The sequence below is a fragment of the Schistocerca gregaria genome, chromosome 7 (assembly GCF_023897955.1).
Source record: "Schistocerca gregaria isolate iqSchGreg1 chromosome 7, iqSchGreg1.2, whole genome shotgun sequence".
NCBI lineage: Eukaryota > Metazoa > Arthropoda > Insecta > Orthoptera > Acrididae > Schistocerca > Schistocerca gregaria.
This window is the reverse complement of record NC_064926.1, coordinates 263,326,280-263,340,640: the sequence shown is the minus strand read 5'-3', so window position 1 is coordinate 263,340,640 and position 14,361 is coordinate 263,326,280. Positions and strand designations below refer to the sequence as shown.

Genomic DNA, 14,361 nt, shown 5'->3' with positions numbered 1-14,361 from the left:
TTCTGTTGTATAATTCATTTGCAGACTTTAGCAAAAATGTGCCACCAAGGATTTGATGATGCAATGGCATTCTTGGCAAGAAGAAATATGATAAACTGTAACCGCTGTTTAACTATCCATGCATCATATGAGATTAAAGATCCTCTCAATTTCAGCACAGAGTCAGAATCAAATTGTGAAGAGTGCATTGCACACCAAAGGGTAGGTAAATGTACCTGGAAATTTTTAAGCTGTACTCACATTGTTTTGTTCTGAATTTGTTGTTTATAATTATTTTTTGTTACAGGCTGCAAAAATTGCTAAGTTACCAGAAGCTGTTGTCTCAATTTTTCAAGATGCAATAGCTTCAACTAATAATGGTTTCACTAACTGGATTTTCCAATACAAAGGAATGAAGCTGTTATCAATATTGAGTTTGCCATATGTACTGCCAGTTGACATCATGTATGCCACATTCACAAAGTGAGTCGACATCTTGTGTTGTAGTTATGTTCAACCTATTAAGCTTACAACATCCTGTTAGGATGTAATACACTTTAAGTCTCACAAATAACAAGCAATTCTCTTTATTTCCTCTTCAAAGTTACATATGTATGAAAACATAATTTTTGAAATTAGTGTGATCGGCAACAAAATGGAGAAGCGTTCCCATCAAATGCGTGTAGTTGGAAACGCAATCATTCAGCCAGAATTGCATGTATGTGGCTATAATGGTGTAATTCCGTCACATGCCCACTCACTATTGGAAGCTGACAGGTAAGCAGTTCAGTGTACTTATGCAACAGCTACAAAACATGACATTGTCAATGTGTTTTGTCAGCTTCTGTGATTACAAATCTGCCTACCTGTGATGCTTCCTAAGTGACATGGGCTTTGTGTGAAATGTCTCCAAGCATTTTGTAGCATTTTGTCCAACTTATTTAAGTGAGGTGTGCTTCTGTTATGGTGTTGAAAATTCAATCTAGGCGTTAAACTTAGTCCTTGTTGTTCATTTTGATGTTGAAGATGGTTTACCTGTTACCCAATATAGTATTTTGTCCAAGTTTTGAACATCTATTGTTTTGCTCCATAGTTCCTTTGTGGAATGTTATATATGCTTACAAAAAAAAGGTGTTTCAAAATGTCATATTGTGACCAAGCTTTCCATGTCAGAATCTGTTTATGATCAATGTAGTTCAGCACGTAAAATTCTGAAGTCTTATGTGGACTATGTATGCTAGTACCCACTCTATTCACCAAATCAACCATTCTCTAACTGTCCCCTATTCCATAATCTAAAATATTTGTGACTCAAAAAACCTTTGTAATCTTATCTGGGGCATCACTATGATGGTACCACAGCTTTCTAAAATCATGAAAATTTTCTTTGTAGTACTTAGATTTTGTTGATCTTGTTCCAACGGGTGTTGGGTCTAAAGTATGAGTTTTTTTCTATATTGTTTTTGTATTAAATTAACTTCCACTGTTAATATTATTGGTCCATCATATTTCGGGATTGCAGCCGGATCACGTTGATATCTTGGCATGATATTTCGGCTAACAAACATGCAGCCATATTATTTCTTAAAAAAGATAGTGTAAAACTAGATCAAAGTTAAAAAGAAAATGTTTGTGTGTGTAGACCTTACCTTAGTTTTCAAGTATTATCAAAGTCTTGAGGTTATTTCACAATTGTGATGTTGATATGATTTAAGAACCAGTCTTGTCTCATAAGTAGGGACCTGAAAAATTCATGCAAATCCTGGCTCAAAATGCAAAAATTATACAATAAATTGAATTTCTGAGCAAATTGTATCCAGTTGAACAGTTTTATCAGAGATGGTCAGAAATAGCTTTTTTCTGTATATAAATATTGAAAAAGTACTGTTTTCATGTAATGGAATTGCAAATTATCTATTGAAGCCCGATTTCTAAAGATAATATGCGTAAGAAGTGTTTTCAAAATAAAAAGTGCACAAATGCAACACTGTATCAGTGCATTAGAGGATCTGATGTCACATCAATTTGGGGCATGATAATTTGGTGTGAAGCCAGTCGTGAACAGCTGATCGGTCTCTATAAAATACACGTTGTGTGACGCAACATAGAACTCAATCACGGGACCTAGCAGCTTAGAAAAAAAGAAATGAATATGTTTGACTGCTGGCTAAAGTTCAAAAGTTGGTGTAATGCAGTCAGTTTAACATGGTAGTTTTATGTGGTGGATGTTTGGAAGTGTGGTTGCATCGAATACAAGTAGGGCCTAAATTACCCTCTTTGCAATATTATCTACGTCAGCAAGCAGTTGCACATAGCTGTTACCTAATGTTTTACATTTTGTGTTTCTCGTTGCTTTCTTTTGTGATTTTGATAACTCTCATTTGCTCACACATACAGCCAACTGCCTGTTTATAATGTCTGCACTCCGCACTACAGGGCAGTCAGAAAGCGAAGCCTGATTCGCTCTCTCATAAAGGCTTACCTTAACCTGCAAACAGTTATTTTTGGTACCACTGCTACCCAGAATACCTTGTTGGTTCTACCTGCAGTGTTTTCAAGTATAAGTCGCGTGGCTATGAATGTCCACGATAGGTCAAAATCAATACTCAGCAGATTTTGTGGTTATTGAATAAGATGGGAAAAGAAAAAAATTGAGAAACACCTTAAATTAGAGGCCTGAAAGCGACGTTGCTCTTGACAGAAGTGGCCATTTGTTGAAAGCTTAAATAGTGCCAAAAGGTGAATTCGCGAAAAGATCGTTAGAGGGAAAGAAATGAAGTAGTTGCAAAAGATAACATTCCAGTCAAGAAGATCCCAAATGGCCACTATTCCTATTTTGATGCAAGTGAAGAACATGAATTCAAATGTTCATGCACTAATTTATTGAGAATTTCAGAAAAAAATTGTGTATAACATTAGAAAATATTACTATAATCTGTTTCTACCACTTGTGATAATTAAAAACAAAGTCAGTAAAACGCCTGTTCATTAATAATAGCTTGTAATATTATTGTTATTAGTAGTTTCCAAACTTCTGGTTTTATCATCTCAGGTTCGTGGCTGCAGCACCACACATTGGTAATAACTTATGGAATATCAGCAAATTTCTGATTCAGCAGGTGTCAGAACTCTTTGAAAACATAAGTAAAACACAAAAATTAGCAGCATCAATAAACTGCCAACTAGCAATCACAAACTTTGGAGGCTGTAAGTATTACTACTGAAAATAATTATCTGGAAATAGCTTATAAAGATATGCAGATTGTAACTATTTCATTTCATATTTCAGCTAAATATGACATTGACACTGGAGTTGATGCTCCCTTGAAGTCAAAAATGAATTTAAACTTCACACTGAATATGGCAAGCAGGTATGTCTACACTTTTAATGGCAGTGTAATGTTACCACTTCCCTCCACCTATCATTTTTTATCATTATATGGATGATTCCTCTTTAATTTATTATTATGGCAGAAAGTTAGTACTGCATTTTATTGATCATATGAGTAGTATAGGTTACGTTAATTTTAGGGTGGATGTGAAGTAAGAGATACAGCAGCCCTTTCTTGCAAGGGGATGCTCCAATATGAAATGTAAAAATTTTAGCTGCTGAGAGAGATTGAAGGATTTTAATAAAAATTTTGCAGTTTACTTTTGTTGCACGTAGAACCACTTTTAATAGCAGTTTGTACAGGTCAACCTAAAAGTCTACTTACCTAGCATTCAAATCAACAAATGGCAGAAGTAACTGTGACACAGCAAATTGTCGCATAGAGTGAAAATCCAAGACTACTGAGATGAAAATTTAATGGTACCAGAAAGGTCACATATCATTCATTTTTGGATAACTTCCAGTTCACATCAACAATTGAACTTTCACAGATTTAATTTTTACAAAGGCAACTAGCAGAGAAGGGAAAATTATTACAGAGTTTGACATCACATTACATTATCTTCCATCACTTCAGTCAATAGTTGCTTTTTTGAAATGGTATAGCAGTATTGTTGCAAGTTCTCATAACTTTTGAAATAGATGCATTTTACCTATAATGTGATAGTTCTTTAGTTTATTCCTTGTTGTTGCTTCAAAAATGTGAATTGCTATTGAGCACCTGGGAGCAGTACAGTGTTTCCTTGAAGATATCTATGTCACATATCAACACAAGATGATCACCGCATAATGTTTCTTTTTTCTGTGTAGCAATACTGAGTAAAACTACACAGATCTTAGATGGGGGGGATTAAAACCATTTTCAGTAACAAATAAAATTGGAGATACTGAATCTTATGAAGGATATTCATTACCTCGGAGTTAGAGATTTGTGGTACCATATGAATGTGGCAGTAGTCTAATAGAATAGACCAGTAAAACCATTTCTCAGCACTCTACTCAATGCTAGGGGCTAGTGGCTCATCAGATACAGCAATCTAGGTAAAATATTATTGGCTGAACATAGTTAAATTTATTTATTCCATGCAAGTGGGGCCTCAGTGGAGTAGATTCTGAATTTTACATTCTGATAGGAACAGTGATACTGTAGATGACATACACCTCATTGGCACTGATGTAATCACTGATTGTAGACAGGAAGGCAATCATTTAAATCTGTGCGTTTCTATCAACTCTTTGACAGTCATTTGTTTCCCTGATACTTGACAGTGGACGATAATGTAACACTCAGAATGTTATACTGATTTGATGTAGCAAGTCCATAATACATTATGTTTGTATGCTACATTTTGGTTATGAATGTTTGCCCATTTCTTCATTTTTGACTGTATCTTTTTCTTGTAAGTGGTGAGTTTACAGTTACTGGATTTAAGGGATATACAGTTTATTATGTTTTGTTGCTGCTAAGTTAATACGTAAAACTTGAAAATAAAAATTCAGGTGGATTCTGTCATCTTCACTGTATTATATAGGCTGATTCTTAGTAACATTTAAATACCCCTGAAGTGATGCAGATGTTGTTGAGGTAAGTAATGTAATGTAAGACACATGGGGTCACAAATGTTCGGAAATCACTAAAAGTGGATCACAATGTTGAACATATGTCGTCATGTATCTTGCTGCACATGTAACAGTTGGGCTCGTCGATCCTATCACCTCTAGTAGGAGGCAGTGTTTTACGTCACCCCACTGAGGTACTCTATTTCCATTCTTGCATTATGCAGTGTGATATGGTAGTACTTGCAGTAGTGGTACAACAATACAATTTTTGAAACTACCTGACAGATGAAAACTGTCTAAGGACCCATCCTCACAGCTTTACTTCCACTAGTACATCTCCCACCTTCCATACTTCACAAAAGTTCTCCTGCAAAACTTGCCAGAGTAGCGTATGTGGAAGAATGGAGTGCCACCTGAGTAGGAGGCAACAGGGTGCTATATATGGTTGTGATAAATATGATAGTTATCGCAAAATGCTTAATAAGATGAAAATAAAGATTACGTTGATGACCAAGGCAAATGGAAGTCCACTCAGTGCTAAAGGTGGTTGCAAATGTCCGAAGTGACTTCTTGTCTAAAAGGATAAGATATGCTACTTTATTGAATAGAACAAACAGCCTATGGATAAAGTTACAAGTATTCACATGGGAACAGTTCTTGTCGTAATAGTGGCAAGTCATGTAGAGTTGTGCAAAACATTTCTTTCTAGTGACAACTAAATAGTTCATGGGAACATTCAAATCAGTTTACTACCACAGATACCATATTTTTCATTCATGTAATGTGATGACTGAAAACTTAATGCCAGATCAGGCAGCGAAAGTAGACCAATATAGCAGGAATAGTCAGACTGTTGTTATAATTCTCATGTATTGTCTCAAGACTGTGGTTGCAAAAACTCCACAGTATTTCTAAATTACAGTTGCTTTAAAGTCAGGCAGGATGGTAAGAGTGCTGGGAGTGTGCTCATAGAAATTCTCTTCGTAGTCACATTGTGGATAGTTGGCATGATTCACTCATGCTGCAACTCGAGAGTGGAAGCAAATTGGTTCTGTAGTCTCATCACGTCACTTAGTGTTTTTGCATGTTACAGAATCTGAGAACTATGACAGCAAGCACTTTCATCAGAAAGCCTCAAACACCACCAATAAAAGTAACTTCCACATAGTTTACAAATTATTATCTTAGTTCTGGTGTTGCACAATTATCTGATCTCCATTAGTTTCTCTACATTATATTGACTTTGGATCTAAAATGTTACAACCACTCTTTAATGCCAAAGATTACTGCTCTGCTCTTTGTGCCTCTATAACAATGAACATTTCATTCTCCCAGTGACCTCACTTAGACACTGAGTACAAATAAGAAACTTTTAAAGTAACCATTGATAGATCTGCTTTACAATCATTATTAATTATATTTCACAAAAGATTGATGAATTTCTCTTTCAGGGAACGAAAGAATGTAGTCAGAGCTATAGAACAAAGGAGATGTAGTTCAGCTATGAGTGAGATGCCACTTGATGATGACACTTTCGAGCAGATACTTAGAGTGACATCCGAGCATGAAACAGTCATAGGATTTTATTACCAAGACAAAAATAACAGGGTAAGTTCACTGCTACTCCTATTATAATAAAAATGTTTTATCCTAAGAACTTAAAAGTGTAATTCAGTTGTACAGTAGTGCTGGACATTTTATCTGGGTTCTGTTTATTCAGGTAACAATGACTGAAATATATGATGTGACTGATGTTGATTTACCTGGAGCACTGTCACCTGAAGAGCAGGAAAACAACACTTACCTGCAATTTGATGAAGACTTTGATGACCCTACCTCAAGTACATGGCCATCTCAGCTTACTCTTAATGGGCCATGTAAGTAAATAATCTTTTTTGTTTTTGTACTTTGTTGGAACTGTTAGAAATAAAAACTTTCACTTTGCACTTTAGTTTTCAATGAAGTTACACAAATGACTACTGGATGAAGTCACGCGAACAAACTTTTTTTAAGGAACATTGATCTTTTAAACAAGCAATTTGTAGTAGGGGTTGAAAGAAATGGCGAGGAGAAGTTATGAACAGCAGTATCATGCTGTATTATTGAGGCTGTATTGTAAGTTTATTATGAAAGAAATACATGTGCCTTACCACAAATCTCAAATAAGTTCACCAGTGAACACATTACACAGTCTTATGTGGGAGGAACTCATTCTGTACCTTTAAGTTTAAAATCAGTCAGAAAAAAATTTAATTACCATAGTCAGTCATTGGAAGACAAATTTAGTAAATATGGAAATGTTAAAATAACATTCGTCATTACTCAGAGCAAAACAACAAAACGTGGTTTTGAGACACTAAATATCTGCCACTCGTGATATAGTAATTTGAATTGGTAAGGCACAAAATAGTGAATGGTTCCCATATTGTTATATGTGAGTCAAGTGATTGGTATTGAAACTTCAGGAGGACAGACAGCAATGTTGCCGAACATGACTTACAGCATTCCACCCCAGTCTCTATTTTTATGTGTTCTCTAGCAGGAGAAACAAAACCATCGACAACATGCAGGTCATATTTGTACACGCGAATTTATTTATAGTTGCTACTTGTAATATTTTATCTTGAAAACTTTAAAAGAGCTATTTAGTATCTAATATGCTGAAACATCATGAAGTTATGTCAAATTTCACAATATAAATGAAAACTATTTTCTCACTTCATTGTCCATGCACAGTTTTTATTTCCATTGTTAAATATTAGCAACATTAATTATTTCTAGAACGGGTAGCTGAAAATTTTGCAGTATATTCTAAAGATGGTACAATATAGTAATAAGTCAATGGCCTGCTCACTCCTCACATTCTTTAGTTTGTCGTAGTTGTTCTAATCGAAAAACACCATTCTCATTACTCTCATAATCTGATTTAAAATATCATTACTCTCATAATCTGATTTAAAATAGTCATCTTCAGCACTGCTCAAACTATCACTGCTCCCTCCAGTTCTGTAATTGAATTTTCTATGTATTCTTCCACAATGCCTTCATTTTTTGCTGCCTCTGTGATGACACTTGTACGTGAACAATTTCATGCGTGTGCCTTTTAGCGATCACATCAATTACATATGTCGGAAATCGTGGTCTATTTTGTGCCACAATTTTGAGTAATTGTGCCTTCTTCAAAACTTCTCTGAGATCCACTTTCTGTTATTTCAGCCACTGAATAATATCTTCTTTTTTTCATTGTCAAAGTTGGTGTCTGATCATGAAAAATGCAATTGATAAGGGGCATTGCCCATCATAACGCCACTACGGCGACTTGCAAGTGAATGAGGATGAAATGATGACGAAAGACACACAACACCCAGTCATCTCAGGGCAGAGAAAATCCCTGATCCCGCCGAGAATTGAACCCGAGACCCCATGTGCAGGAAGCGAGAACGCTACCGCAAGGCCACCAGCCACGGAAGTCATGGTAATCACATCTCTTTCTTGAACGAAACATTAACAAGCAGTTTGGCACAAAACTGTCAAATATGCCTGCATGTTAAAGAATAATTCGCCCTCCTTTTCCAACAGGCACTGCCATGGTCCCCTTGGGTGTTCCATCACTCCAGCCTCTACATAATGAATGGCTGGTATTAACCCCGTTTCTCCTACCCATACTACACTTTAGAGTCTTGCACCCATGATTATTTGCAGAAATCTGCACCATAATGGTTCTACATGTGTTCTTTCCATCAATATTTTCTGTCTGTTAAACACTGGATAGCTGAAGCCTATGTCTTTCAGCACTGTACGTAATGAAAATTTGCTTTCTTTAAAAGATAATTTTTCTGAAGTGATGCGAGTAATATAGATAGTGGGATGTTCCCTTCTCTTACAATAGCCATATATATGATGAACATAGCGTCTTCCTTGTAATCTTCAAAGCTGTCACTTGCTCCCTCCCCAGCTCCTCCTTTCTGGTGTGTGCAGCCTTGTGCCACTCTTGCCACACTCTATGCTGTACTGTTCTTTCCCTGTTGTTACAACAGTGTTCTTGCTTATTTTCAATGCTGCTGCAGCCCTCATAACAACCTGAGCATCAGGAAATAAGGGCTTACCATTTTCCTTTCCTTTTTCAAAGTCAGTTCTTACCAAACACACCAATTTGCAGGCCTGCCTGTCTAGTGCACTTTACTTCGTCCATTTCACTCACATGTTGGGCTAGCACTATTTGTTGCAACTAATATTGTTTAAAAAGAAACAGAAGCCAATAAATAGTAACAACATCAAAAATGAAATAAACCATGAACTGAACTATTAACACACGCGACAAAACAGCAGCACTGGTTGCACATGACACTTGCTGGTATGCTCGTGACACACGCGTGTCAGGTTTGCAGAGCGTTGACGTGGCTTGTGTTACCTGCTCAAATGCAGTCCATTGTTGGCTGGCTACCTGTGGTCACCAAGCAATGGAATGATGCTACTGAGCTGTCAGTACCAAAGACTTCTCCCCGACTATAGCTGGGTATGTGGTTGTCATGAGACTATAGGGTTCAATAGTCTTCAGGCCTCAACCCTTGGTATTTGTGGAATACTAGTAGTCCTGTGTGACTAAGCACATTTATTATTATGCTGCTGTTTTGGTATTTCCTTCATTTCCCTGCAACTGTGTTTAATAGCGCCGTACACATCGCTCTTTCCATCTTATATTTGAGACCTACGCAGTAGGTTTAACGTAATAAATGAGATAGTATTATCATTATTTATGCTCAACCTCTCGTATGAAAAATAGTGTATTGTTTTGTGTATACTACTTTATTCTTGTATCACAACTCAGTTCCATTAATTTTCTTTCACAGACTCTCCCTATAACAACAGCATGGCTAGTATTTCTGATTTATCACTGGATGATGCTGACCATATTGCTGCAGAATCAGCCAATGTGTTTTCGGATCCAGAAAGTGAGTGGAACGGTATGCACAGTAATGGCTCATTCTATGCCGACACATCACCAGACAATGGTGAACAGTCATTACCAGAGTCGGAGCAACAGACACCAGAAACTGAGAGACTATTGACAAGGAAACCATCCTATTTGGTGTTGACAGATTAAATGAGTCTACAAATTATATAAAATGACTGATATACTGCACAACACTCAAAATGTACTGTTGTGAATTACACCGTGAAGATATTCTGCCAATACAAAGTAGAATTTCTATTAAAAACAGTGTATTTTTAAATATTAACTTGTTCAGTGGAGTCACTGCATAATGACAATAAACCTTGCTGCAAGGACCTGATATTTACATGCCAGTGTTCTTACCAATAAGTCAGTTGAACAGTTATTCATTAATTAGACTCCTAAATCAGCAGTACTACATTGTATTATATAACTGGTCAGGAAGTTAAGTACACCAACTATCAAGTGACCTTTCTCTGTTGTGAAATGTACAGTCCTTCAAAAAAGACAGAGAAACCAAGTTTTAAGAACATTGTAAAAGTGTACTTAGTAAGTGGAAGAGTTATTTATTATTTAATTTATTTATTTATAAATAAAGTTATTATTAATATGCGAATTTTGTAAAAATGTTTGTAAATAGAAGTTAAAGCCTCCCAATACCGTAGAAACGTAAATTAATTTTGCCTCTAATCAGCTTTTATGAATGTCTCAATGTTAAAACACCTAGAAAAATGTTTTCAATGTAAATTTTATAATAATGACATAATTGTGGACATTCTTCTTCATATTATTATTATTTTTATTATTATTCCTAACCAATGGACTGTGATAACTGTATATATGTATTATAATGTAAATATATGCCTTGTTTTGTAATTAAACCATCATCTTTGATAAAAGGTTTGTGCACAATTAATTACTCTCAGGCCCCTTAACTCCCATTGACAAATAACCTGAGAGTTCTGATAAAGAACCTGAATGGTTCGGTTATACTGTCAAAAACAATCTGTTAATGGGTACTGGATTCTGATCAGAATATGTATACAACACCGAATTGTATTGACATTTATGAACAAATAAACTTGCATACTCAAAAATACCTTAACTTGCACAAAAATTGAGTTGAGACATGAGTAGCAACTTAAAACTTAGATGAAGTACAAGCAGAATAATAAAGTTACTTTATTTTCCATGGGCAATAAGTTACTTTATCGCTAGCTAAAGGAATTCTATATTAGATTTAATTGCATCCATTATTTCAGTCATACACGGTGTTTCCATAATTACCATTATGGAGATAGGATGTGAGTCTAGTTAGCCAGTAACAGGCAGAAGCAGCCACTGCAGGCTTCTTTTGAAATGTACATTAACAACAGATTATGGTTAGTGCTACGCTACTCGTACAGATATCTGAGAGAATTACCTTGTATTTAAATATCATGTAACCATAGCCATTTTTCAGGTGCTTTTATTACAGCTGTATATTATTATTATTATTGTTAGTAGTAGTAGTAGTAGTAGTAGTAGTAGTAGAAGACCACTAAGCCTCGATCATCTAAAAAATTGTAGGAGAGGTTACCAGGTTTTCTTTTGCTTTGTTTTTGAATATACTGGAATTTCCTGTGTCTGCCAGTAACCTTTTGCCCTAGAATAAAAATAAAATAAACGCTATTCTGAAGTAGGGATGCATAGTTATATTGCTATTTCTTTTACTTCTAGCATTGTGGTTGCGAATTCTATAGTTCCTCTAAATTCACTCTTGTTATTAGACACATATAACAGAGAATGTGTACTGGAAAAGAAAAAAGATGTAAGAATTCCTAAGTTCCTGAAGAGGCTTTTGTACGAGTCAGTTGTGAACTTCACAAAATTGTCTTACTGAACACGTCTGCAGAATTGTACTTTTCTGACCTTAGCTGCATTGCTCCAGAAGATTATCCCACAGGACAGTAAACTAGCTATCCCATCTGCACGTCAACACACTGAGATGTACAGGCAAAGCAGACAGAACTGAGCTTTTTGGTTGGCTTACCCATGAGTTGGTGCCACCTGAGTTTATTGGTCATGTGGATGCTTAACAGCACAATATCAGAATGGAAATGAACCTTTGTATGCCATAAAACGGGAAATAAACACTGCCATGCACCTCACAGTGGTTTGCAGATTAAGGATGTAGTTGTACCAATGTACGCAATTAGTTTTATTGAAAGAACTACCACACTTCAGCAAGTAGCATGAAATATAAGACAATGAGATAATCTGTACATAGCAACAACAGTAGGGACAGTAGTCCTGTTGCTAAAACAACAAAGGAGGAATTTAGACCCACTAATTGAACTGTACAAAGCTCTCCTTTGATCTCATTGCAGTTGTGTGATGACCAGTAACACCTGCTTAGTACTGCATCGACATCTATTGACCACATTTTGCATGAAAAGAGGATGAAAATCACAGCAGTAATTTGTAGTTAAGATTCAACTATTTGTAAGGACACTTACAGTGGAACTGCCAGTAAGGAAAGCTAGTGAATCTAGGTTGCACGATGTAGAGGCAAGAACTACCCTGCCAGCAAATAAACATGCAGCACATATACCAAGAAGCTACTGCTGCATCCAGGTATTTTTGCCTCCTACTATTGACCTTAAGTTTCACAGTGCAATGGCACAAAGTACACTCATAAAATTGTTGTTTCTTATTACTTCCAAAACAACAGTATTCTGTCATTATTTTGTTAACATGGTGACTACCCTGGACAATCCTTGTATTTGAAATTTGAATGTAACTTACATAGGTGAGAGTGTGGTGAACAAAGCTGTAGTAACAGATCAAAAAAGGTATGAAAAGAGATACTTTGCAATAGTTGATTAGTGTTGCAGAAACCTAAACCTGGACACAACTGCACTTACTAGTTCATGAAATTATTATTGTTCATAGTTGTGTTTTGCATGAATTGAGCAACTACATACTTTAACAGGTTTTTAATGGAACATCTAATTTCAATGCAGGTATTTCTTAAAAAAATACAAACCATATTCTCTCTCTCTCTCTCTCTCTCTCTCTCTCTCTCTCTCTCTCTCTCTCTCTGATTAGTCAGCACTTATCTTTAGAATGTCCAATTCTCAATAATACCAATAGGCACATCAAAATGTTCCTACTTCAGCCAGGAAACATAATTTGTTTGGCCTACACAGTGCTAACCAACACTACCAGATCCTTCTCCACAAGATGTGTTTCAGTGTCACTTACACAGTTATTATAATCACAGAAATTGGCTTACATTAGAAAAATTCCACATGAGATTGTATGAAACCAAATTTTTGAAGGCTGCAATTCATCATTGCTGCTGGAATATGAGTCATATTTATGTAACAACTCTCAGTATGGTATTGCCGGTGTGTAATGGTTAGTGCATTAACTTTTCGTGCTGAAAGTCGCAGGATCGACAGTGACATTTTTCTATTTCAAAATCTAATCAAAAGACTTTCATTACTATTTTTATGTAATTAATTGTTTTAAATGTATTTTTTCTAATTTGCAATACTTTGCTGTGGCATTTTCATTACCATATTGACTTTTTATTTGCCCTTATTCTTCTTCTTACTATCATTTTCTTTTTTTCATTTGGAATCTGCCTGTATCATCTATAACCTACAGCCATGAGCCAAACAGGACTGCTCATCACTTGGTAAAGCAGCAGTTCGTGTAGGCAGTGTAAGGATGGTTTCAGGTAATCAATGAATGATAGCAAGAAATTACAGTCCATTCTTTAGCGCTGAAACAGAAATTTTTCTGTCTTGAGTTTGCTCGCAGTGGTTACCTTTAATCACCGAGAACAAAGCAATTGTGATTCTAGTTCTACTGCAGTTTGCTGACCACCGTTTGCTTGGATACATTGCACATCACAAGGTTGTGGTTAGGTTAGGACACGAGTTTAAATTCGGGGCTACAATATGTGTCATCTGTTGCAGTTGATTCATTGGTCACTTAAAATTAGCTGTTAACATAGCATCTCACATTTCCATCATACCTCAGGGGCGGCCACTTCCAACATTGCTCCACATCACACATTTACAGAATTTGTGAAGTTACCCGCCATGTTTAATGTGTTACCTATAATTGAGCCGTAGCTGGCAGCTGATGTGGCAACACTGCAGCAGCAAGTGACAGACAACTATCAAGTAATTTTAATCAGGCTATAATTTCATATGTTACCCAGCCTTTAATGGTTATATACCTTGTCCTTGCTACACAAGGGGCCCTCTCATCCTGGGGTCTGAGTGACCTGCCTTCCCTTTCTGACCTTATTCACTTTATCCTCTTTTCCCCCAGAAAGGAACTTACAGTCTTGAAATGTAGAATAATGTCATCATTTTATCTGCTATATGTGTTTTTCAGCAGCAGTTAACATTTTACCTCCTGAGGGGTAAGTAATGGCCAGCAATTGGATCCTGTATTTATTCAATATAATATGTGTACA

General features: G+C 36.1%; 1 protein-coding gene across 1 annotated transcript in view; it reads left to right on the top strand.

Annotated features, from left to right (window-relative positions):
• LOC126282167 (patatin-like phospholipase domain-containing protein 2) overlaps positions 1-10,983 on the top strand; it is a 33,147-nt gene extending 22,164 nt beyond the window's left edge. The window contains exons 6-12 of the mRNA XM_049981692.1: positions 25-201; positions 287-462; positions 3,032-3,186; positions 3,269-3,350; positions 6,382-6,538; positions 6,651-6,807; positions 9,781-10,983. Coding sequence (XP_049837649.1) covers positions 25-201; positions 287-462; positions 3,032-3,186; positions 3,269-3,350; positions 6,382-6,538; positions 6,651-6,807; positions 9,781-10,034 — 1,158 coding nt within the window. The 3' untranslated portion in view covers positions 10,035-10,983. The remainder of the gene's footprint in view (positions 1-24; positions 202-286; positions 463-3,031; positions 3,187-3,268; positions 3,351-6,381; positions 6,539-6,650; positions 6,808-9,780) is intronic.
• The last annotated feature ends 3,378 nt before the right edge of the window (positions 10,984-14,361 follow it).